At 39.2% G+C, this 27810-nt stretch overlaps 1 protein-coding gene across 7 annotated transcripts in view; it reads right to left on the reverse strand.

Moving 5' to 3' along the window:
• Positions 1 to 27810, reverse strand: part of NRXN1 (neurexin 1) — a 753679-nt gene that overhangs the window by 59833 nt on the left and 666036 nt on the right. The window contains exon 1 of one of the 7 annotated variants that reach the window (XM_067565124.1): positions 11244 to 11346. The exons of the other annotated variants lie outside the window; for them this stretch is intronic. Coding sequence (XP_067421225.1) covers positions 11244 to 11276 — 33 coding nt within the window. The 5' untranslated portion in view covers positions 11277 to 11346. Of the gene's footprint in view, positions 1 to 11243; positions 11347 to 27810 lie in introns of those variants that run through there. 7 annotated transcript variants of the gene reach the window in all.

Raw genomic sequence — 27810 nt, forward strand, 5'->3', positions numbered from 1 at the left:
GCGTTCAGGTCAACATGGAGCCTTGGCCATATTAGCCAAGTATGTGGTGAGATTCTAGGATAAAGCAAGACACTTTTTAGGTTTATGGTGATCATAATCTGAAATTAGATGATTGAAACAAGGACTATCAGTGGTTTGATTACAGATGTCAAGCATGCTCCTGGTCCTACCAGAGAACCATACACAGACCTAACAGAGTTTCCTAGCACAAACAGTGTCTCCCTCCCTAAATCTTTTTATCATCTTTAGTTGTGGTTCAAAAATTACCTGCTCTATCTGATAAATAACTAACCAACAATTTCTAATCCTAATGGTTTTCAGAAAGAGTTCAAAGAAAATAATGTTCCTTTTAACACCTTCCTTCTTCTGATCACTTAACTATATTATGTGGTTAGAACTGGGAACTAAAACCTCAAACGTCTGTAAATAACTGCAGTTTCTTTCAGTTCTTTTGATATATTAGTAAATTGCCAAGAAAGGGGAATGGGTATCTCAGGAGATTGGTAATTAAATTCAGAGCTGTTCCCTTTTACTTCACAAGGTCACATCTTGCCCAGACAGACAGGAAGTTGTTACTGTCGGATGGCTGCTCTGTGGCCTACAATAGCTGAAATAGTTACTGATTTCAGTGGATATCTTTATCATTAAAAACAGTGTCACAATTGGCACTAACTGGAATCCTTGTTGGCAGCCTCACCTGAGGCCCAGCCATGAATGGGCTCAAAGACTGAATTACCCTCTCAGTTCTACCGATGTCCTGTTCCATTTTAAATCGGAGGCATCGTGACTGAGGCTTTGCTGCTACTGCTCGTGCTTTACATACTCTGTGGTAAAGAATGTCAGTCTCAAGGGATTGCAATCAACACCTCAGATATTCTGCAAAGTCCACCCAAGTGGAAGGATCTTGTTCCATTAAAAATGAAGCCACAATGAAATGATACCTTCTCGTTTCTCCTTTTTTAATTTTTTGCTTAAGTTCTACAACTGAAGATCTTAGGCTAATGTCAGCCCTGCACCCAAACTCCAAACAAAATAAGAAAACAAGTAAAGTGCAAGTGTACCTTGGATTACTCAACATGAGCTTTGGACGCTGCTCTTTCAAAATTCCTTAATTTCATCCCTTTTGCTTACCTCAGCCCTAAAGGTCGTGTGTCATAGCCACATTTGCTACAGAACTAGTCCCTTTGCAGACAACTAGTCCCTTTGCTTCTACAGGATCTCTATAGCTATCCTACCATCTCAGACACTGGGCAGCTCAGGAACTGAAATCAGATCCAGCATGTTATACTGTCACTAGAAAGCCAGAGTGGCTCACCTGTTTTATATTTAATTTTACGATCTTGGGTTACTACTCCTGTTAATCTCTGCAACCCTTAGGATCATGTTCAGTGGGAGACAAGACAACATATTTATGGAATTGTACAGTAGTTTATTACTTAAAAGTGTAATGGTTTTGCAAATACCAAAGGGCTGTTTCTGCCTTTTCGTCCCTCCCCGTAAATCCTGGGCTACCCCCAAGCAGCCATTACTAACACGATAGATCTGTGCTCACACAAAGAACGGTATGACAGAGAACTGATAACAACTCTGACTTAACGAACCTCCACTACAGGAAAAGCTCAAACCCACTAAAAACAAATGAATAATTACACTGGTTATGGACATACAGTTATATACAAAATCCCTTTCAGCTGAAGTTTGGTATGAATAGTACCTGGGCAAATAAATAAGCATGATTAGACCTCTCTTAACGCTGGATTATGTTGGCTCTCAGTTCTAACACTTTGTGTGAAGAATTTAATCACCAAGATGTGAACACTGACATCCAGAACAATTTTGCCTGATTATGCATTTTGTCACCCACATTGCCCTTTGATAAAGAGCTACCAAGTACTGCACCTCTCTGAGTGTGGGTGACCTGATTCTTGATGGGAAGCCTACTAGTCACAGGGTGAACTGGCTATGATTTTCTTGGTTCCCCTTTACAAGAAAGCAGCTGTTTTCAGACATGAAAATGCATGTGCTGGATTTATACTAAAGGACTATATGGAAGGCAAGGTAACTGCAAACATTATCATGAATTCAAGGAAATCTGGGTTTGGCTAAGTTAAACTGGGACACAAAGAGCAGGTGAAATTTTATCCTTGCTCTCAAAATGCCCTTATAATGTGATAACACAAAAGTTGTTCATAAAGCATTATCACCCTTTACATGGGTTCTGTGTGGTGAGCAGGAACCTGAAATGATGCAACTTCAGGTGACTGCCAACATGTCAACGAAGGAGCGAAGCTTCCATTTGATGGATGTCAAGAAGTTGTAGTTCCCAGATGTTGGGTAAAAATGTAGGTAACAGCATAGTTGCATCTTAATGGTGCATTGAACTGAAGTAAAAAAAAGGACAAGATCTGCCCTAGGATCCCAAGCCTTAATATACATGGGTATTGTTGAGAAAGAAGGCATAGTAAAAGAGATGCAGACACGACTAGTCAGTCAGAAAAACTGTGACAGAAGATGTGTTTGTTTACTTCTTGATGGCCTCCAATATACTTCATTTGGATACAAAAATGGCTAAGGGAACATCTTTCCATTAGGGCATTCTATAGCATATCAGTGCCACAGATATGTGACAGCTGCTGTTAATGTCTATTGTTGCCTAACAAGCAGTTGAAGTGGTTTATGAATGTCTCAGGAAGGAAATATTTATTTTCACTGGTCTTACTATAATTGTACATATATGGTAGTGCCCAGAAGTCCCATGCAAGATCAAGGCCCCATTGTGCTGCCTACTGTACAAATATATAAGAAAATATGGTACCTACCCCAAGACCTATTGTATGGAAGTTTAGCAAAAACTGTGTGAAAGGGGAGATATAATCAGGAATTATAAATGTCCGGACATTTTCTCATAGTTGTGGCTTTCTTTATATAGAGGAAACCACAGGGTGAATTTTTGGTTGGATAATTTCAAAGCTTCCTTATGCAATTAACAATCAGTTAATAGGTATTTCATCAGTTCATTTAAAGTCCTTGCTTAAAAACAAAGTGATTTGAATCTCAGTTTTTGTGCTTTCTGATACATTTTTAGCTAAATTACACAGGTTATTTTCAGTTACCTTAGTACAGACTGCAGGTATCTGAAACTGAAAAGCTGCCTTTAATCTCTGATACCCTTTGGTCACTTGGCTATAAAAAGTATAGTGTGAGGTCCGCCACAGAAGTCAGTCAGTTTCAGCACAATTCAAGAAAGGAGCAAGGGTCATGGATCAGCTACCAAAGCTCATCATGCTGCAGCTTCTGTGTTGTGCAAGAAAGACCCAGCTATCTTTAAGAAAAGTAACCTTTTTATTGGTTCAGATGACTTTTCTATATTTCACTTTGAGCAAGTATTTCAAAGGAGTTTGGACAGAATCAGAATTAGTTCCTGTAGATATAATACATATTCTTTTAGGACTAGATTGGCCATCTCAATTGCCTGATCCAGGTTTCAACAGAGTATGAGGATTAGACAAACTGACAGAGAAATTCTGACAGGCTAAGAAGTTACTATAATTTCCCTCCTTATCTGCTTGCTGTGCAAAAACAAAGAGATCTGAAAGTCAGCCTGTATCCTTTCTGGCTCATGCAGCCTCAGCAGTAACCCTGAGATGTATTACATAGTGGTTGCCTTTATAACTTTCTCAGCTGTCTTTGCTACCACAGTATTCATGTTATTACCTAGGTATTCCTTTCACAGGAAGAATGGGGAAGGTAGTGCTGACATTATCTAGCAGCAAAGGCAAAGCTGTAAAGATTTTAAGGGTGATCATTGTCAGCGTAGTTTAAGGTGCAATTGAAGTGTATATTTTTGTACATCTCCACGTACATTTGGTAATTGTGATGGTGATGTGCAAGCACAAAAAAAACCCAACCAAAAACCCAACCCAACAAAAAACCCTTAGCTGTGTTGCTCCTATAGTGACTACTGAAGTAAAAATTAGCCAACATGTATGGTTGTCAATAAAGTAAGATGGAATGACTCAGAATTAACACAAGGAACAGGTCTGTAGAGTAAGAAGGAAATGTTTCTACAGAGTGCCTTTTCTTAGCATAGCTGCACAATAAATAAATAAATAAAGCCATAATCCAACACGCAATGACGTCAATAGGAAGACTCCCATTGAGTTCAGTGGTATTGGATTGGCCCCCTAAGTGAAATTTTACTTGTCTGAAAGATGATGAGCTGAAGGTGCTCAGTACCTCTCATGATCAGACCTGCTCTGAATGGCATTGCTCTGGTCCAGCTTTGTGCTCTGAAACTGCCATTAACTGCAGCAATAAATGAATCTATGCTGAGATCGGTTACTGATTCTCACATGGGATTTACTAGCTCAAGAGACACAGTTGTAACTGAAGGCCCCAGGCTATTAGTACAGATGGACATGTTCTATGAACTCAGAAGTTACATTTGCTGCTTGGATTTACCAACTGCTGTGAAGATTTTGAATCAGAAGCTGGGGTGTTTTGGAGAAGCATAATGGTCTGGAATGACTTATGTTACCTGTAGTAGTTGGGCATTGCAGAGACAGGGCTGTACAGATTTTTCCGAGACCTCAAGGAAAGAGGTCTTGGTCAGGGAAGAGAGGATTTAGTATCTACTTTGAGGGAGGTGTTTCAATTAAAAAGCATGAGGGCACATGCATGGGGATATATTTTATACTTCTTATCTGAAATGTAACAGAGGTTTGCTCTCAGTTGATATCTTTTATAATCATTTTTCCATACCAGACCGTGTTGCTATATTCAAGTTTTATGCCTGTACTTTATATTACTGTATTATATGTAAAATAAAACTTGCAAAGTTATTCTGGTACTAGTTATTGTAACATGAGGAAGGCAGAAGTTGTAAGCATATGTTAGTCTTAATGATCACATATCTTCATTTTTGTTCCTACCTATGCAATATACTATATGTCAGAACAGAAATTAGTTTATTTACTTATCTTGGTGGGCACTACAGCCCTTAAAACATTCCTAATAACCCTTTGGATATAAACAGTCTATCTTCAATGTTTATTTTCCTCTTCATGGCTGTAGCCATGCCACAAATACATCTGCAACGTTGATGGATCTTGAAAAATTGGTAATAGCTTTTGTGTCTATACCCTGCTCTGTAGTATTGCATTCCCTTTCACTGCAGTGAACTTACTCGCAAATCTTGCTTGTGAATTTACTTTATCCTCTTCGGTCGAAAGATCAAATAAGCTTATAGCCACGATTTGAACATCCTGTAAAACCTATGAAAGATTAACAAAAAGTTGCAAAAACCAGGGTGAGAGCTTACAGTCTTCAGAACTGATTTTTCATAGTAATATGACTTGATCTCTATTGAAATGTCATTCATATTATCTGCAGTCTTTCAGAACCTCAGTGACTACTATAAGGGTCTATGAGAAAAGGTACTTAGAAAATAGTTAGGAAAGAAAATCAAGCAGAACTGGGAGGAATTAAGAAAACAAACTTACAAACCCAGTAGAAACTTTTCTATGATGAAAACAACTGTTACTTTTAGATAATTTAGTTTTTATTGGTTTGCAGACATATCACAGCTGATTTAGAAAACCAACCAACAAACCAGGAACATTACATAGCCAAGAATGTAATTTACACTGGTTTAAAGTGCAATACGTACTATATTTTTTTTCTGGATCAGTGTCAAAAATACATTGCTAGATTGTGAAGCCAGTGGTTGTTCTAAGGTCCAACATCTTATTAACCACCATGGTTAAAAATGAATGCCTTGCACAATTTTCTGTGATCTCAAGCTTCCCATCATTTTTACTAGTAAGTAGCATTTGTTCATGATATAGAGCTTCAAATGAATCCGTTTGTTCAGATTACCAGCTTGCTCATTTCCCACTTCAGTTCTGATATACTTTTAGCAACAATAACCTTGAGGCTTGCTAGATTTAGGGTATGTCTGCACTAACAGCGGCAAATTCACCACCATCAGATCGATCTATCTCGGATTAACTAAGCAGTCAGTGAAAACCCACTCAATCAACCCAGAAGTCGACGCATTAAAACCACCCCTCAAGTGGCATAGTGCTGCGTCGATGGGAACGCATTTCCTGTTGGCGCAGCACAGTGAAGACGCTGTGTAGAAGAGGCGTTACGAAGTCGACAGGAGTTTTTCAAGTTACTCTGCGTAGCTTGCATAACTCCCATTGGCTGCCGCCCAATTTCCAGGTAAGTGTAGACCTGGCCCTAGAAACCAAAGTTATGTGCCCCCTCAGTGCTTGGATTTAATGCACTATACTATTCAGACTTCTGCAGGGTATAAAATAGTTGTGAAATCCTATTCCCATTGAAATCAATGGCAACACTCCCATTGACTTTAAAGGGGGCAGGATCTTAACCTAGGTCTACATTATTTTAAAGTGGGCCCAAACTGCATATACAAAATGCCCAATTTGCATCTACAAAGATATGTGTCTGCAAATTGCCAAATCTGCAAATCGAGCACATGCACTGGAGTTTTTTGCATGCTGGATCAAAGCATATGTTAAATTGTACATACACTTTTGTCTCCAAACTTTTTTTAGAATCTGGGCCTTTACCTCTAACTTTAGCAATCTGTGAGATATCAGCTGCTAAAATCAAGATAGAATGTAAATGGACACAAATCAATAAATAAAGCAAGACATTAATCAGAATTATATGATTTGAAAGACTATTATCTCTCATTCTACCAAGGTTAGAAATGGTCTAGTGTGCCTCGCTTCAGGAATAACAAACTTTTCCAAACAGCAATAAAAAAAGGTTTCTACCCACGCTGTAACTAAAACATTTTCAGTTTAAGATGGTCACAGTACATGGAATCCAGCTTTAACTGTTGATTGTAATGTTTGGAAGGTAAAGACAACTAACTCGGAGTATATGCATGAAATAGAGCTGATCAAAATTTTTCAAGTTACTGAGATTTCAACCAAAATATTCATGAAAAATGTTGAAACCAGGTCTAACATTTAAGCTTGCACAGGTTCCCTGGACAAAATTTCATCGAAGCTTTCTTTATCCATTGATTTTGATCATTTCTGTATATAGACTACACAAAAGGATGAAATCCTGGTCCCAATTAATTCAATGACAAAACTCCCATTGACTTTGATGCGGCCAGGATTTTACCCAAGATGTGTAAGGCATAAGAAAATTAGAAGAAACTAAATTGGGAGGTATTGCAAATATCAATGAAGACTGAAAAAACAATACTAAGAGACACAGAGAAGACATAAATGCTATATAGGCAAAATATTACTAAATAAATGCAAATTAATAGATTCGGGGGAAAAGGGGAAATAATCTGGAACAAAGGAAAAGAAAAACTGAAAAAGCAGTAGTGGCAAAAATTCCTAGGGGTGATTGAGTACAGCATATTGGATACACCTGCAATGCAGTAAAATAAAATAAAAAGATGCATATGCAGTTTTGGGCTGCAAATGTAAACTTTGGATAACATATTGAATAGCACCTAAGTCAGTTGGGGCCAGATTTTTAAAGGTATTTAGGCAGCTAGAGATTTAGATAGGTGCCTAAGGGATTTTTGAAAGTGCCTAGGTACCTAACTCCCACAGGGCATGAAGGGATTTCTGAAAATCTCACTAGACACCTATCCTTAGGCACCTAAATATTTTCAAGAATCTGGGCCTTGGAGCCTAAATCTCCTCCAATTCCAGTCCTTTGACTTGCAATGTGACTTTGGAGCCTTAGAAAGCTTTAGCCTTTCGTTATGCTAGCCTTACAGAATTCTGCATAAAGTTTTAGGCTGTTGCATAATGCCAGAAAGATTTCAAGAAATTAATTCATGGGTAAATAGGTTGATTGATTATTCGTGATCAGAAAGAAATAATGGGTCAGATTTCTCTCCGATATAACTTCACTGATATCAATAATGTTAGACTAAAGATGTATTTAGCCCCTTATATATTTCTTGGTTAAATGAAAACTAAGGGGTATGATGATACCACAATATATAAAGAAACCAAGAAAGCAGAGCAATCCCTCTAACTAAAAGCAGTGGGATGAAACTGGGGAACAGAAAAGGTGAGCTGAGTATCAAGAAAATGTTCATAACACTGAGCTGCATCAGACTAAGGAGTAGTCTCTTAATAGAAGTGGTAGAAGGGCCATAAACTGCTGTACTGGTAAATGATTTGCACCCATGAACAGATTGTAGGGAACAATCCTGCCTGCTGGTGGGCAAGATCTCTTAATGGACATTTTTCCATTTTAATTCCTGTAGACTAAATTACACTGGTGCACCACCATCCTGTTTTTATTTTAATTAAATCATTTTCCTGGTACAGCAGCTAACTCAGCAGAATATATTGTATATATTTTGCGCATCAATATTTTATTCCAGTTTTTCTTGTTCTTCAGTTCTATAAGCAAGTATACTTACTGTTGAAAACAGGAAGCAGCTATGCCCACTCTGGGCTTCCCCACAACAAAGTTGTGCTGACACCTGTTAACTTTTCAGGTAATCTCAAATGCACATGAATATGTACTCACCCCCCAGACCCATGAAAGAATATCTCCTCCCTCACTGTGTCTAGGATTTCTTGCTTAATCAGTATTACTCAAAGTCCTGAAGCAGAGTCAAGTTTTTAACCATCCTTAGGCTGTATGTCTTTTCTGAATTTCTGTAGAATATTGATTCTTGACTTAAAAGTACAACTACCACGTAACTAAGCTGCCCAGGTGTATACTACCTCTAGTTGATTAAACGTACGTATTTTAAATGTACAGATATTTCAAAGATTAGAAAGCGGAGACAATATTAATTTGATTTTTCACTATTTATTGCTACAAGGTTTTAGATAAAAGCTCTTAATACAGGTAAATTGCTATATTTCAGGATGTGATCCACATCAAAATTTCTGTGCTTATTTGCTTTTCAGGAGCATCTGAGGAAAAATTGCCTAGAGTAGTTTATAATCATTGGTTTCTTAAAGGTCAAAAGATCATTCCAATACTGAACTCAAGAGTACCGATCTTGATCTTTGAGATTGCCATAACTCTAGCATGTCTTATACTAGGCAGATGGAAACATAACCTAAATTCTCTTAATATAAGTTATCTGGATACATCTCTCCACAGTCTAGCTACAATTTAGGCAGATTTAATACACAGTTCCTCAGGCTGCCCTGCCAATTACTTCTGTGCTGACCTGGAAGGATCATTAATATTAGGAAGTCGAGAGGCAATTCAATTTTCATGCTGGCTCAACCCTAAGCCTCTTCTAAGTAAAGGCTGTCAGCTGTGTCAAATTATGTATGATGCCTAGGTGATGTGGAAGACTGTCTATTAGGGAGCAGAGATGGGAATGGCAAACTCATTTCACTAAGTTTCCAGGCTGAACTTATACTATCATCTAAAATGTCAAACGGACAGAGTTATTGGTACAGAGATAATCTAACGTAACCAAAAATATTCAGATAAAACAGTGATGGGGCAGGGTAAACAAGATTAGCATTAGAGATGACCAATAACATGAGAATCACAATATAAATTAATATAATATATTAATAAATATGAACATGTATGTTTAAAAAATGAGGTGAAAAAAAATCCTTGTAAAAGAACTCCTGTCAATGAAACCCTGTCACTCAATGCATGGGATTTACACAGTATACCTGGTACCCCACACTGACCGAGTTTTGACATTCAATCCCATAACTCCTAATGATAGGAGCACTATATGTCATCCAAATATAGATATTACTGCCTAAAAGATTAAGATGACTTAGATCCAATTCTATACATAACCTTTTTACAAACACTTCATAAAAAACACAAAACTCCCCTCAACATCCCAGTTATTGTTTATAACTTGAAATCAAGGTACATTCCTACAATGCTCTTCCTAAACATATTCTTCTCCAACTGATTTGAAACAAATCAAGTTATCAGGAAAGCCATTCCTCTTTTAATTTCTGTCTCAGAATGAGTGGAAGATGAAAAAAAATATACTTGTTCTAGTATAGAGGTTGTTAACTCATCCATCCCTCTTCTAGTATAGAGATGCCCACCTCATCCCCTTTAAAGCCCCTAATCACCTTTTCATCCACTCTACTCCTCCCTCACCTGTTGTCTGTGCTCACTACCAACACACAGTTATCCCATCTGCTAACAGTCCTGCTTTCACTAGCTTTAATTCCCATGGTGCATGTAGGCTATAATACCAAGGCATTTTCACTATTGTTGTGGAGTCTAAGGATTGGGAAGGGATCCCATTGCTCCCAAAGGAGTTCAACGCTTGCACACACACAAACACACACACACCTTGCTACTTGTTTTCAAGTATTCTGGCAAGCTTTGTAATCAATGCTATTTGAAATTAGATGCTTTGGAAGTCTGTTAATAAAACCAGCCTTGCTTTTGATGTTAAGAAATGAGCAAATAAATACTCAATCTTCTAAAAAACACACAAATGCTTTCATAGTCATTGGCATGCAGATATTTCCCCCCAAGTGTTAGAATGAATTAGTTAAAAGAAATAGGATGCTATTTTTCATGACATATTCTGAAATATTTGTTCATCAGATTTAGTCATTCATTTGTATGCATTTTATGTTAACAAAACATGCAGGTAACTCACAGAAATTCCAGTTCTGCAAATGCTCAGTAAGAAACAAAAACAAACCAACCAACCAAAAAATCCACGCGTGCGCGCACGCACACACAAACACACACACATTATGTGCCAAAATAAAAGGCATGCATGGTCAGGCTTTAAGCACTTTTTAACCAAAATAATTACTAGGTTATTAACAGCAAAGCAGCCTGGAAACTACGTTAAGCAGTTTTTATTCATGCTTTTATTGGAGTCTTCTGAATTTCCCCTCCACCCCCACCCTTTTACTCTTTTGCAGCAAACATGCTAAAAAAAATCTCTATGGCTTAGAAAAGCAGCAGATAAAAAGAAAGCATCCATGCCCAGGTTTAAAAGCGTTATTTTCTTGTAAAACAGATATTAATATTTAAAAGCTTTTCTATATTTAACAGATATTGTGCAAAAATTTGATCTCAATATTAATGACATGCAATCTCCAAGGAGACATACTCTCATTTAAAAAAAAAAAGTCATTTTTAGTAATCGGTGCAAATGCCTTTTTTTATTTTGCTGTTAGACTAATGGTATCTTAAACCCTGCATGCTGCAGTGCTTAGCCTGTGCTCTGCATCAGCTGTGATAGAAGAAGCTACCTGAGAGGTTTCACAGTGCCATTTCATATCCATGTCTGCCTGGCTACCCTGCGTGCTTATAGCTTTTTTCTTAATTCTTAATGGAAATCCTAGGAAATTTAGTCCATCCTCTGAAATCAATACTGATGACAGGAGAGCTCCCTGACTCAGTGGGAGATCAAGATGATAAATTGCCTGCGCATCAGCCTGGCCTATCAGTGCCCTGCACACAGATGGGCGAGAAAAGACACAGAGAAGGCTCCATCCGTCACGTGTCACAGGAAAGCCAATGGTTTGCACACTGCTGCAGGAAGAGATGCTGCAGTTTGTTCTGCAGATAAGAAGTGCTGTATATCACCATCAACTGCCAGTCTAGCAAAGTTCTGGCAGAATAGCCTGCTTATTCCCTAGCTCTTGAATGTATATGCAAAGGGAAGGTGCAGTTTTGACTTAATGTATGCATCCGTTTTTTAAGGAATACCGCCTGCACAGCTTTACACTCTAAGCTAAAGTGACTAAAGCAGGAGGAGGGGCAGAGGGATGCAATGAATTCTAATACTCTGATCCTTTTAAAATATTGTGATGTATTTCTCTTCAGCTGATTACTGTGTTTTAGCTTGCTATTAAATTAGCAACCTTAAACTCTGCAATTAGCATGCAGCTCTTTATATGGAACTGCCTCAAAACCCCAGAACTGTAATTATAATTTTATTTCTAAAAGCTAATGAATGACATTTTTTTTATGTCATGTTCATGAGTATTTTTATGTGATTATTCTGTAAAGACAATTATTTCCCAAAAGTGGAAAAACAACAAAATGTGGAAGATCTATCTTCATTTCCAAAGCCGTCAAAATATAGTGACTGAAGAATTATTCCATATCTGCCACATGAGACATAGACTTATTTACCATAAAACACTGTCCTGACTATGAAAGTTACAATAATTCTTTCATAAGGAGAGAATGAACATCTGGGTTACCATATGGAAACCTTTCCTAAAGTATATCTGCTATCATTGATCATACTGCAACAAGAGATATATTGCACAGTTTTTCAAGGGAAGTGAAATGGTTATGTCAGCTCTGACAAAGAAGGTTACCTGTAAAAAATACTCTAGTGTTTTGTAACCAAAACATACACAACCAAACAAAAAAACAAACAAAACTACATTTGACTGCAACAGACACGGAAAAGATACACTTTTAAAGTAATATATTTCTGCTTTTACTGGCTCTCTATTCAATACAACTTTGTGCTCTGTAAATTTTCACCCAAATATAATAAGTATAAAGCTCCAAGGGTTAATGTTATCAAGTGCCTATCTCCTTTTCCTTTAGGGCTTTTGCAGAATCACTCAAAACTACTTAGAATAATGAGTATCTACAGTAAGAAAGAAGACAAGTGAGCTTTGGAATATGAAAGATGAAATTAACTTAGCAATTACTTTAACAAAAACTCAGAGATTGTAAGCTATTTTGAATATTCTGAACTTCTCTGTTTAATTCTGGGTTATAATGTTGCACATTTCGTTACTAATTCATTACTTAGCAATCTTTTTCCTTTGATTTTTGATGTTGCTGCTAGTTTTCAGATCAGTACAATTCAATGCAGCCTATCATAAACACAACTGCCTCTTTAATAAAAATGGACCTGATCCTTCCAATGACTTCAGTGGGAGCTGTAGGTCATCAGAACTATGCTGGATTCAGGTCCATGGTTTCCTCCAAGAACACTACTTTAAATATGTTTTTGTTTAAATCAATATTCTCTTGTGTTGGATAGGAAATGCAATCCTGTGTTACAATATACACAGAAACACACATTCTCAGACACATAGACAGGCACATAAATAGCTGTTAAAGACCAACATAAAGTCCGGTTAAAAAAAATCATGGTATTTCTGTATAACCCCTGTACACCAATGCAATGAGAGAACTGATGAAGTACCAGATTAGTAAAATTAATTTTCTATAAGGAACTTCAGGACCTTTTCCTTATCCTATGTTGAGGACAAGTTCTGAATACATGTATCTGCACATGTGACTCAGTAGGGTGCCACATATCCCCAAATATAGGCAGGTCTTAGCCCTTATGTTTTGGACTACTCAATAATTTAATTACAGGCTTGTACAACACAGCATTCTACACCCTGTGGACTGTAAAATAACAGTAGCAACAGGGCTAGGTAGCAAAGAGGATGAACGCATTACCTTTATTGGACACTACTGCTCTTTGAATGATTTCACATAGCTTGTGATCTAGCTTGAAAAAAGAGCTTTAATGCTAAAGGAAATGCTGTGTGGCTTGCTGGTAAGTGTAGTTATTATTTACTTATTCGGTGCCGGTACGTTTAGTGTGCTACAAGGTCCAAATTAATGCACAGTCCCTCCTCTGAGTTCCCCACCCCTGCACTGTGGCTTATCTAGTCAGCCTTGAGATGGATGGAGCCTTGCTGTAGGCTTTAGAGGAGTGTGATAGAGATGGGGAGCAAGTAGAGTGGTGGGGGTAGAAAACATGAGACCCTCTCTCCCCCCACATATCTTTTTCTTGTTTTGTTTTCTTTTAGCAAGGGCCAGCAAAGCTTGAAAGCTCCCTGGGGCATGAATCTCACAATATACTTTGACAGCTGTTAGAAGTGATCACAACTGCAAACTTCTCAACATCTCCTCTTAGGGCAAATTTGGTACTTCCTGCAAGGGTTTAGAAGTCCCTAGCTTTTGTCTGCATGTGGTTCTTATGCACAAAGGTGGAAGCAGGACTTGGGGGGACAGGGACAGGACACACAAACCAGGCAGTGGGCGCACAGTTCTACAGCAATTCCCTGTTTCTTAGTCTGCAGGAGCGTAGCAGGGGTCAAGGATCTGATGCTGTGGAGCTATTCCCCCAGCACGTTTGCTAAGGAGCACAAGGGTCACTGTAGTCTCAGGGCTTCAAAGCTGCTCTGCACCCTTGGGAAAGGATTCCTTCCTTGAAGACCCCCAGCCCATGACCTATATTTGGGTTGTGCACTTAATGGGAGGATTTGGGGGGAAATGGCAACCATTTTGCTTTTAGAAAAAAAAAAAAAAAAAAAAAAAAAAAAAGCAGCCCCAGCATACTATTCTCATTATGAAAATCATGTGAAATTAGACTATTAAATGAAGGTACCTACATTTTAAATGAGCCAAATTCAGACCTTCTTATACACTCTTTACTCATGCAAGCTTCCATCCATCTCATTATTTGGCCTCCCCAAATGATAATGTCAAACTTATCTATGGTATCCTGCTTGAAATATGATGTTCTCTGTAGCTTGATTTTATGCTAACTCCATAAATAATAAAAGTTTCCCAATGTTGTCACGCTAACTAATCGGTGGATGAATGTGGTAGTTTGAACAACAGTATGTAAGAAGGATGTCAGGTCCCGAATCTCCAGCTTTTATAGATGCTTTTACAGACCAGAGATGCTAAAAGCTGAAGTCTCCCAGTAGTACCAATGAAAATCTAGTGCGAATATAAGAGCATCCTTATTACCTTGCTCGTTTGGTCAAAAGGGTGCAACACAGACTCTGGCTGTCCAATGTGAAATCTGCCTTGTTAACAATAGAAATATGTTTATAGCATGGAACTTGCTCTGACTATCCTTCCTATTTATCAGTGTTTGACCTTTAAACTTTTAGTGATCCATGATAATGAATAACATCTCACTTCTTCTATCCAAACTCAAGAACTGTTCTGCTAATCAAAAACAAGGGATTCTCTCTCATATATATATTATATATACATCTATATCTTCACAGATAATTGTGTAGTTATTGTAACATACAATATGTATACAAGTGTCTTTTATTGCAAATAATCCTGAAGCACTTTAAAAACTATGGCTCCAATTTAGCAAACCAATTAAACACATGCTTAACTGTAAGCATAACTGCTCATGAGCTTACATTTTAGCAAATGCTTAAGTGCTTTGTTGAATCATGGCCTATATACACAAAGCACCACTGAAAAGCTCTCCATGTATGGAGGTGTTCAAGAGTAGCTAACAGCTAGTGCACAGCACACTTTCTGGCAAGGGGACATTTTGGTCAAGGACATCAGGGCAAACCTCTGCACTTATAAAAAGGGCTAACCGTTTTTTAACACACACAGAAAAGACAGCATCAGCATTCTGAACGCACACTAGAAAGATCCACACAGCAAACTTCATGGAACCGAATTTACATAGTTCAGAAGAAGGAAAGATTGAGCCAAACTTGATCAGATTTGATTCAAACATGCACATGTATATGCATATAAAAAGATATACAATGTGCGTACATACACACACATAGTGGCTGCCATTAAAATCTTTACTACTGCTCAGTGCAAATAATTAAGGTTATTGTGGTTTAGCCTGTACTAGGTATATGTACTCTATACAAAAAAAGGCCAAAAAAGGCTCTCCTGCTGATGCACAAAAAATGTGCACACACAATTCATCTATAGACAGAAATCAAAGTTCTTGTGATCATAGACATAAATGTTATAGTTAGAAGCAAAAATACTCAGATTTTCATGCACAGTTAACTTCTATGTGCACAACTGTTGCAGATAAACATGAAATAATGAAAAAGCAAGAGAGTTTGATGGTTATCACTGTATGTATGTTTGTATATATCTGGGTGTATGTGTACACATGTACAATGGCTAGAGGTCCAGATGGATGCTTTATAAACTAACACATATTACCTAAAGCTTTAAAGTTTTTTTGTAAATGTAAAAGGAATGAAGCTTTTAAATATAAACTTCAGGGGTCCCCCCAAATAAAATAGAAATGCCATATTCAATATTTTTATTGGACCGACTTTAGTTGGTGAAAGAGAGAAGCTTTGAGCTTACACAGAGCTCTCTTCAGATCTGGGAAATGTACTCAGAGTGTCAAATAGCTAAATACAAGGTGGAACAGATTGTTTAGCATAACTGGTTAACACATATTTCTTGGGCGCTTTCAAGGTGAAGTGGCCCATTAACACCCCTCCAATTATAAGGGAGAAGGGAAATGGGGGAAGGCAGATGGGGTTGGGAGGATAAGTGGGTTAGAGATTGTGGTAATAAGCGATAAATCCAGTGTCTCTATTCAGTCCATAATTTTTAGTGTCTAGCAAAGTTATATGAATTTAAGTTCCCAGACTCATCTTCTGAAGATACTGTACAGATTTCCTTTGAGAATGAGGACTGAGAGATCAGATATAGATAGACCCTTTTGTGAAAACTGTTCACCCAGAGGTGATGTGGTGTTTTTGTCTTTTTATCATTTTTCTGTGTTAGTTCATTCAAGAGCATAGAGATTATCTCGTTTCACCCACCTAGTTGTTATTGGGGTGGTTAGTGCACCAGATGAGTCACACCACATGCTATGAGAGGTGTGCGTAGGACCCATATACCTTGAAAGGTGTGTTGGGGAGGGTGTTGATCATTGGAGCCTTGGTGCCACTTTGAGTTGAGGTGCTGCTTTGAGCTTGCTCCCACAGACCAGGAGCTCCCCAGCTGCCTTTCCTCCAGTCTTCTCCCCTGCACATGACTGGAGGGGTGTTAATGAGCCACTTCACCTTAACGGTCCCTTAAAATGCATGTTATCTACTTATGCTAGACCAATCTGTTCCATACAGTATTAAGCTGTGATACTCTGTGTACATTTCCCAGTCCTAAAAAAAGAGCTCCATGTAAGCTTGAAAACTTCTCTCCCTCACCAACAGAAGTTGGTCCAACAAAAGATACTACCTCACCCACCTTGTCTCTCTCATATCCTGGGATCAACAAGGCTACAACAACACTGCTTATTCAATACTCACAACTCCCTTGTTCTGACCAACTGGACCATTTCCTCAGTCAAATGCAATACCCTGAGAACTGTCCTTTTAAGTTCCCAACTTCAGGGCCAAACCTAACTGTACAGGCTATCACTGCTGTTAGCTTCATAACTACTGGCACACAAATTCACTCCTATCCAGAAAAAACTGGGATGAAGAATTTAATCGTATTCTGTCTGAGGGGAAATAGGACGGGATTTGGGGTGATATCAATGTGTTATCTTCACAACCTTTGCAGACTTCTGCAGGACTCTGCTCAGCTAAACTAACAAACTCTGAAAAATAAATATTGGTGTCAACACTTCCCACATCATCTCTATCACACTATGGCCTGGTCTACACAACAGACTTTTGTCAACCAAAGCCAGCTTTTTGTACCAAAACAGTGATGGTGTACACACTGAAATCCCGCCTATCAACCCAACTCTCCTGATTTTGTGACAAAATAAAACCACCTAAATGATAGGTGTAGAGCCATTTGCGCCAAACTTTTCGTGACAAAGCATCAGTGTAGACATTGTGCTTGGTTTTGTCGTGATAAATGGCCTCCAGAAAGTGTCCCAAAATGCCTATCCTGACTGCTCTGGCTATCAGTTTGAACTCCACTGCCTTGCAACCATCAGCCCCTCCCCCTTTAAAGTCCCAGGAATTTTTGAAATTCCACTTTCTGCTACGTTGGCATGGAGAGCTCACATCTCATCTTTCCAGCTGACCATGGTGGCGCTATCCACCAAATGCTCTCCGACTTGGGAGCACACTGGAGCTTCTGGAACTGATCGGTATTTGGGGAGAGGAGGCTGTGCAGTCTCAGCTCCACTCCAGCTGAAGTAACTTTGGTACATATGATCAAATTTCTTGTTTAATGGCGGAGAAGGGCTATAAATGGGACATGCTGTAGTGCTGTGTGAAAATCAAGGAGCTGTGGCAGGGGTACCAAAAAGCTAGAGAGTCAAACTGTCACTCTGGTGCAGAGCCAAAGACCTGCTGCTTCTATAAGAAGCTGGAAGCCATTCTTGACGACCCCATCTCCACTGCCAAGAGAGGCCCAGGGGCAGAGGACACCAGACTCAACCCTGACTAAGAAGGCATGGATGTGGAGGTCGAGTTGGAGGATGATGCAGAGCAGGGGACTAAGTCATTTGGTGACATGGGGAGCCACGACCTCTTCTTGACCCCAGAGGGTTCAAGCCAGCCCCAGCCCGACAGCTCTGGCGTGCAGGATGCAGGAGAAGGGAGCTCTGGTAAATGATTTTTTTGAGCTGATGTTGCTCAGTTACATGAGGTACAGCTGTCCTTTGTTTTGTTGCATTATACAGCTGGTTGAAGGAACAGAAATGCACAAGAGTAGCTGTGTTTGCATGTGCTTTCTATTCCCCTGTGCAGCTAGGAAGTGTGCCAGAAAAGTGTGTTAGGGCACAATTGGTTTTCACAGGAATCCTCCAGAGAGATCTCCAGGAAACTTTCCAGAGGTACTCGTCAATCTTCTGCCAGAGATTCCTCGGCAGAACTGCTTTGTTTCTCCTTTGTTGTAGGAAACTTTCCTGTGCCAATCAGCAGTCACTTGTGCAGGGACCAAAGCGGCACACAGGCGAGCCACATATGGACCTGATTTGAAGCTGATCGCATGGAGGAGATGCACCATAGCATCCCTGCTTCCTCTGAGGAGTGAGATATTGGCTTCTATGGACCACACCTGTGGAAAATTGTGGCACTATTTGAAATTCTGTCCCTACCTACCTGCATCAATAGCTCAAACAACCACCAAGAATCTTTTCCCTAGCTTAGAGTACCACCTCCTCCCTTCCCTGGGCACAAGTCACCATGCCCTGGTTAATCGTCAAGCTGTGCGCTTGCCGGGGATAGTGAGAAAGAGGTGTATTTTACAGTAATGCATCAATGCTATTAGTGCACTCACAATCATGTTTCCGTTCATTGTTTATTGTGCTTCTATAGATGTGCCCTTGAAAGGAAACCCCCCCCCATCTGCCAAGCACCTATGGCTGATAAGAAAACAATCATAGAGAAGCAAAGAGGAGATGTTCCAAGAACTCCTCCAGTCCTCTCAGATGGAAAAAAAAAAAGAAAAAAAAAAGGGGGCATGGAGATACACTGTCCAAAAATCAGAAAATCGATAGTCAGGAGAGGAAGGAAAAGCAGAAGTGAGTGATAGTAGGTCACGAGCGCATGACAAAAGCCATGGAGGAACAAATGGAGTTGCTAAAGTCACTCATAACACTGCAGACTGAATTTGTGTGTGCTCGTCCCCTCTTGTAGCCAATACAGAACTGCTTTCAATGCCCTCCCCAAACTCCATGCATACATTCCTAACAACTCCCAGCCTGTTTTGGTACCCCGTTCACCCCACCACTTCAGACAGCTGGGTGGTGTTGGTGGCCAGTGATATACAGGAAGTCAGAGTAAATGATCTAGTTGCTGCTTTTGGCCTTAAACTCTATGACTCTAAAACCTAAATGTTATTAAAAGATAAAATTAAAAGTTGTTCTAAGCTTAATGCTTAAAGGCAGGCCATCTGCAGAAGATATAGGAAGAAATCTTGCTAATAATTAGATCCAATGTCTGAAGGAGCCAGGGAACTAGGAAGAGACAATCACAAGGAAGAAAAAAAAAACCGATAAATAATCCTTCACTGGAAAAATTAAAGATAATTTGTGACATAAATACAGAGTAGCATTCCAAGCCTCTCGAGGTATTATGCCTATGCCTCATTAATTAAAGATAATCCAGAATTACGATGTTTAATTATTTGCAAAGATTCACTGTATTTTCCATATCTTCAAGAAAATGCCAGTTGGCACATGCAGAAATTCTTTGACTCCCAGGGTTCATTACAAAAAGAACAGGATTTATGGGCTCATTTCAGACCTGTGCCAAAGCTGAAACTGGCACAGAACTCAGAGTGAATATGGCTTTTATACCACTGTGCACCTCCCCTATCCCAGGATGGCTGGGGACTGCTTTGGCCTCTGGTGCAAGGTAGAGCAATGTGAAGGCTACCCTAACTTGCACTTGGCTGCCCATGGCCCCAAAGGGCTGTTGTTACAGCCCCCTTTCTACTCCCTCCACCAGGAGCTCCTGTGGTGGGGTCATGAAGGGCCAACGGCTCTTCACCGGGTTTCCCCCTACATCAGAATAGATTACATTCAAATGTTATTCCCACTGATTTAAGGGGAAGCAGGATCAGGCTCTGTCTGCTATATATCTCAAGGAAAGTCAAGGGTGACTCCCGATAAGCCTCCTAAGGCTCAGATCTTGTGATGTGTCCCCCAATGAGCTTAAATTAAGTGAGGGAATCTCAGGTGATTCCTACCGAGCTTCCCAAGGCTCAGGGGGTGCCCACACACGTGTGTGCACATGCACCCCCCCCCCATCTCTATCTGTGTTCTTTTGTTCTTCAGGATTATGCTACTGTAAAATGCTGTTATTTAAAAACTGTATTATGCCCATGATTTCAATTTTTCTCTGAATAAAAATAAAGAAAAGAGAAAACTTTTTGTTTCCTCTTTTTCTCTAGTAAAAAACATAAGGTTATGTGCTATAAGCGGGGATAATAAATCCACTACTTGTGACTATGGTCTAACACACCTTTATAAATACTGAGAGAGAGAGACAGATGCCAAATGATTTTTTTTTTAAATATTGGGGGCACTGGTAAGCAAGGATAGTTCAAACACAATACAGATATTTTGCTGTCTCACATATCTTTTAACATTATTAAAAGTTTGAGTTACTATTGAAATTTGGTAATATGATTATATGTTTCAGAAAATGATTTGAGTTTACAGACTAAATTCTACCCAGATTTATAGCCCCAAGTAATCCCATTGCACCTGTGCCTTCTGTGGGGTTGGCACAGGACAAGAGCCAGGGCAGATTTCACCCCTTTGTGTCAGCCTCCAACGTGAACAGAAGGAACAACTGCAGGCATCTAAATTTATATGAGATCAAACAAAGCTGTTATTCCAGACAGGAGCTGTGATTGTTACAGTGGAAATAAGAAAAGCGAAGGCTAGGATTCCAGAGCATTTCCCTTCCTGCCCACCTTCCCCCCCACTCGCCTCTCTGCCCCCTCCCCCCCATTCCCTCCCCACCGTTCTCCCTTCCTGCATCAGAGACTCTTTTAGCAGCTGAAGAATTTCTGTGGCAATTTCACATTTATGAAACTGTTTAAAGCTAAAACTAACAGAGCAGGGAATGTAATGTGTGGTTTTGATTGATTTGGCTCTTCAGTTTTACAAAATGTCACTCGTGCAAAGAAGATTGCTGTGAGTGTACTGCTTGTTCTACTTTTAAATCCTACCTTTCCATAAACACCCACGTAACAACTTAGAAATAAATGCACAAATGCGTTAATTTTTGCACTGGCTACATTTTGCAGAGTGGGAGGATAAGAAAAAAATATTAAGAGAGTGAAACCTTCCTTCTAAATTAAAGGTTTCATACCCTAATAAATAATTTCTTTGGCTGTTGGTAAACGGTTCTATTATCCCCTAATGTGGAGAAGCCCACAGAGACTGGGAGTCTACCACTGCCTCTTTAATCAGAAAACTGTTTTGACTATTCTGCCAGGTAAACAGTACAGCCTCAAATGTGTCTGTTTTCTGTTCAATACTGCGCTCTGCAGAAAAATAAAATAGCTATTGAACAAGCACGCACACACAAAGGCCAGGATTTAAAGCTGACTCTTCATCTAACATAGTGGTTCTTTGATTGAAGATACAGAGGTTGTCCTATGACTGCAGTAATGTTCAGCATTTCCTTGGTCCTATCAGCTGGGAGCCAAACAAAAAATCTGAGTGGATGTAGATTACTGAGGCAAATGGCAGCAGCCAAAGGGAGCTCAGTCTACTGTACTCTGACAAAGATGGGACTATTGAGAAAGAAATCTGTTAACAAAGAGCTAATTAATGAGGGTAACTGCTAGCTAGCACAGTGCTCTGATTATAGCCCTGATGGTGGATTGAAAACTGAGGTAGGAATTCACATGTAGCAGTGCACATCCCGCTCTGGATATCAACCTCTAGGCCACTCGAGGGCTAGGATACTGATAGGCCAGCAGTTCTCAAACTGTGGGTCGCAACCCCATTTCAGTAGGGTCGCCAGGGCTGGCGTCAGACTCGCGGGGGCCCGGGACTCAAGCTGAAACCCAAGGATTTCACCCCAAGGCGACGGGGCTCAGGCTTCCACTTCAGCTCTGCAGCATGGGGGGGTGGGGGGGGACGACGACTGCCGTGTGGTAATTTTTGTTGTCAGAAGGAGGAGGTCGTCTGGCAATGAAGTTTGAGACTTGCTGGGACAGGCTGATTCAGCAATAAGACTACTGGCATCTACAATGCATGGAGCTGCTCCCCTGCCTCCCTGCCAGAAGTAACATTTGAAATGAAGGGGGCCATACCACAGAGAGAAAACAGACAAACAATAAGAGACACATAAACCAAACTACATTCAGATCAACCCCGAGGCAAAAACAAAACCTATGGGAAAGAAAGTGGATTTGAAAGAAAGCCTAACATTTTCTGGCGAGGCATAGCACAGAAGGAAATGCTGTTGGTCCTGGATACTTGGGCAGCTCTGATACTATTGGTCAGTAGGTGACAAGATAGAGTTTTTATCCTTCAGAGATGGCACTGCTCTGACTCCTGAAAATGCAGCAATTTCTCTATAGAAAAGTACCTCCTATGAGTGCAAATTCTTTCTTCTAAAGCTTATTTTATTTAAAGAGACATTTTAGTAAAATGTGATGAATATTATGAGGATTAAGGGCCTGTTCTAAAGCCCATGAATGCTAAAGCCTTGAATCAGATGCTAAGGGCCCAGGGTGAAATTCTGGCTTTATCAAAGTCAATGGGAAGGATTTCAGCCCTTATTTTGAAAAACAGCCTTAACTCTGGTGTCTACTTTTGCATCCATTTATTTTCAGACACAGTATCTGTGGGTACAAATGAGAATTTGTATTTGCCTAACTACCACCATCGCAACTAACAATTCAATATTTGCCATTAGGTACCAGCTCTGGGGAGAGAGGACTACTTTACTTCTGTCAAAGCTGCACAACTTTAACTTCTGTCACAGATCTGCCAGCAGAGTCACTGACTTAGCAAAATCTCTAGCTACTAGGGTCACTGCTCTTTTCCGGCCAGTCTCACCCACTTCTAGGAATGTCCCCTCCTAGCTTTGGTTTGGCAGCTTTGTGTTCTTACTGTCTGACACTTTAGCAGAGGTTGTGTATGTTACCAATGACCTCTATCAGGGTTTACACAGCAGAGAACTTCAAGTGCCCAGTGTTGTTATTAAGATTCTAGCAGACCACTGCCTAAGACCATGCAGATCCAGTTCTGATGGTAATCAATGGAAAGCCATGGTGGAGGTCCTTAGGATTTCAAAAATCAGATTAAAATGTTCATATACAGAAGCAGCAGATCTCAAAGACTCCGGTTGTATATGGAGTAAATTAAAATGCCCATACACTGAGAATTTAGATCTTCAAATTAAGAAAACTAGAACAGATTCACAGGAAAAGAAACTGAAGAATTAAATGAATGGCACTTCATTTTGTTTTGTTTTTATTTTTTAAATATTATGATTAAATTGGTGTAACTAATAGCAAATGCACAAATTGATTATAAATTGATAGCCCTGTCTTTTCTATTGCTGCTCAGGTTCACACCAGGGCTTTTTCAGTATCATCTTTAGAATTTGTTATTTCTTATTTAGAACTGCTCTCTTATAAAATGTATATAATTCTTTAAACTACATTATATACATATTTTTAAAATCAACAGTCTGGAGGGGGAGTGCATAATGTGCAATGTATTGAGGAAAGACCAGAGATAAATTAGCATCAAGGCTTGCAATATAAGAGCAAAGGTTCCATTTCTTTTGATTTTCACAACTTTTCAAGCTAACACTCTGGCAGATTATTCATATTCATTTCTCTCAGTACACATTCAGTTAAAGCACAAATTAGCAATAACTGATTTCTTTAGTAAGAGGCATAGAGAGGCTAAAAGGCATTGCTCATCATGTTGTTATCCTTCCAGAACATCTGCTGGATATTGCGGGAAAAAAATAAGGATTTGTATGCTTTTGCTGAATATCTGTCAAACAGCCTCGTTGTGCTGTCACAGTTTTGTAAGCAGTAAAAAAAGCTTAAATATTGTAAACTGAAAACTACAAGTCTCATGCACAATGTCAGACACGTGCACACACTGCATTTTAGAAACACCCTATTTGTCTTCTGCATTGTTTACAATCAAATCTTTTTATTTCTCTTTCATGCTAAGAGACAAGTAATTAGAGAACCACTAATCAATAGACCATTTTATTATCCAATGCAGCTCTGAATAATCCCCATAATTTAACTAGCTTCTGGGTGAGCCAGCAGGGAATATGCATAGAAAACAAAGAATCTGACAAACACCAAGGGCTGTTCAGTACAAAGCAGCTTTCAAGAAAATAAAGAGCTACATGAGATTATTTTTAAGTAGTGGAATGAAAACAAATAAATGGTGAAGCTATTTTTTCCCTTCTTTTCAGCAAAACTTTTCTGCGATTTTGACTTAACTAAGCCCTAAAGACCTGGTACACCAGTGACAGCTGCCTAGCCCCAGGTGGATTTACACAAAAAGAAGAATAGGAGACTATCCACTTCTACCTTCCCTCAGGAATCTCACAAGCAGAGGGCAGCTTTACGTTTTGCAGGGTGTCCTATAGGAGCCACACGGATGGAGGTTGTAGGAGAGATGTGCTGAATCAGTGCATCCCTCATCAAACTGGGGTAAAATCTTTGAGATAATTTTTTTTTTGCCAAAAATGCATATTTGGGCTGCCTAAGACATGTAATGGGTTCATATCAATGTCACCAAATTGTTTAAGTAAAAAGTGAACCTAAAAAAAGTTCTGAAAAATCAAAATGTTTTTATTTTGAAAATTCAATTCTAAATAACCTTTTCTTTCTATATGTACTTCAATTTTATTTTCTTGCTTTTAAAATGTTTAAAAATACCTCGTAATCAAAATGAAACATTTTGTTCAACCTGAAACGATTTTATTTGTCAATTGTTTTAAACTTCCAGCGAACGGAAATATCAGTTATTCACACAGCTCTAGCCCATCTAGGTCACACCTTCTTTCCAGCCAGTGTTGCCTAGTTTGGGGGTTGGGTTTCCTTTCTGCAGGTCTGGATGCTATGGTTGCTTTGCATCATCACAATCTCTTTCTTCTGCTCTTGGGTTCCATTCATGTGCACTGTTTTATGCCAGTGAAATCAAGCTAGGCCAGGAATGAGTTTAGCCCCATATCTCTAACACCAGCAAACAGTGAGAAGGTGGCACACACTTTCTGAGACAATATTTGTAGATTATAAAACCAGAGGGGACCATTAGATTATCCACTCTGACTTCCTCTGTAACAGATCATAGAAATGTCACCCAGTTAACCCTGTATCGAGCCAAATAACGTGTGTTCTACTAAAGCAGTGTTTCTTAACCTGGGGGTTTAGAGGGGTCGCAAGTGCAGAGCTGGTATTGGGGGTGGCAAGAAAGGCAATTGCCTGGAGCCACAGGGGCGCCATGAAACTAAGTTACATGCCTCAGCCCCGTGGGGGTGGGACTCAGGCTTCAGGGGTACAGTAGTTTAGAAAGGTTAAGAACCACTGTACTAAAGCATATGTATCCGAATGTCTTCCACTCTTGTATGAAAAACAAGAAGCAGCTATTCCTTTGAAAACCAGACATATCTCTGTGTCCTTAAACCCAGAAGGAATATAAGGGACCAGATCATGATCTCAGTTTCACCAGGATGAATCTGGATCAATTCCATTGACGTTAGTGGAGTTGCATCAGACAACTCCAGGTGTACAAGTGTGAAGGAGACTATAGGCTTCCTCAAGAAGCCTTGCAAGATTTTATTTTTTAAAAATTCATTTTGAAATTTTGCAATATTAATGGGTTTTATACAATACTGTATATATATGACATTTATTTAATTGAAAGCAGACAGCCAGAATAATTATTCTATGTCTATTAAAAAAAACTTCTATAACACAGAACTAAAAACTAGGACAATGCAGAGTAACAGCATAAATTAAATATCTGAATGTATTTTACATGCACTTTCATTTTCTCCTTTATTGTTAATGAGCTGAGTACATCCTTGCCTGATACTACTGCACAATTAAAACAATACAAAATAAACAAAATGGACCTTATGCTAAACAGAATCCTGCAGCTCTGCAAGGAATATTTACAACTCAGATCACATACAGGTCTAAATCACCAAACTTTTCAATATTTAACAGTATATTGCTGCAGCTACTGCATAAATAATCAAATGAATAGGACATGATATGGCGGCAACAGACCACAATTTCATTAAAAGAAAGAAACAGTAGGATAGACATGCAAAGATTTGTATATATATATCAACAAGCTGAAAGTCGGAAAATTTCTAATTGAGCTCCAAAACCGCTTTGCACGTTTGACTTATTTTACATGGATGTTGCAGTCTGCTATTAATTTTCTGAATTATATTATTATGGATATTATTTCTAAATTACATGTTAGTGCAGTCTAAGACAAAATATAAAAACAGTTCCAGCTGTGAGGAGCTTGCAGTCTAAAAGGCAGACACAAATAAGACAAGATGCACTGGAGATCCAGTGAAAGGCTTTAACTTCGAAAGAGGTTTTCAAAGGCACAAAATGCACTTGAACACCCAACTTCCATTGAAAGTTGGACTTCTAACTGCCATTTGTTTTTGATAAACTCCCCTTTAGTACTTCTCCTCTGATTTTCTATTATATAATACCGTTTTGGGAAAAAGCACTTCACTGGTATGAGTTAGTGTTAGTAAAGCTTCATGGAAGAAGTGAATTGTGCATCCAACCAGTGCACCACCCAGCAGAGGCACTGGGCCTTCATGCAGACAAGTTACTGCATTCTGTCTTAGCTTCAGCTGGTAGACATCAGAAACAGCTCTCTGAAACCTCTAGCCCTAACCAATGTTTGGGAGGGAGCCATGTGTGCTGCAGTCCAAAGCCAACAAGAATTACAGAAGAAGAGTCCCTGTTGGAAGGCTGAGACAAAACATTACTGAAAAGGAAGTGCTACTGGTTGTGGAGCAATGATGCTATCATCCGTAGCCATATGCTCTAAGATAGCATAAGGAATGAAGGACAAATATCAAACCATTTGTGCCAAATGGGTGGGCACTTCAGTCTCTACCATACATAATCCTAACCCGCACTGATGTCTGTTGCTGAACAGAATTGTTTAAAACAGCCAGCTACATTTAATACAACAAAATCCTTCCTTGTTTTTTGACTATGTAATGGAATGAATATAATAAATAAACAATTTCACCCTGTTCCATCAGATTTTATACAAGTAACTTGCAATAATGCTATTAGAGGTTATGGTTCAGTTGATCCTTGTGCACACAGCCAGCACATGGACTATTCAGCACTTAAGCCCCATTATTTTGAGAATTAAGTGGGATTTGTCTGGTGCAGACATGGGCCCACCTTGTCTAGCTCTTGGCAAATGGGTGAATTTCTCCCCTGGAAAATAACCCCGAAATTATTTCCTATTGGCACAAAGAAAATTGCTGTTTTATAGCATTATCACGAAGCTCTGCCATTTCTCCCTGTAATTAAAACAGCACCAAGAGACAGACATCCTCAGTTCAAGCAAGTTTACACATTACAATAAAACAACCCTAATAATGGTTTGGCAGT

This window comes from Emydura macquarii, unplaced genomic scaffold (assembly GCF_026122565.2).
Source record: "Emydura macquarii macquarii isolate MOO-44397 ecotype Brisbane River unplaced genomic scaffold, CSIRO-AGI_Emac_v2 contig_2676, whole genome shotgun sequence".
In the NCBI taxonomy this organism is placed as follows: Eukaryota; Metazoa; Chordata; order Testudines; family Chelidae; genus Emydura; species Emydura macquarii.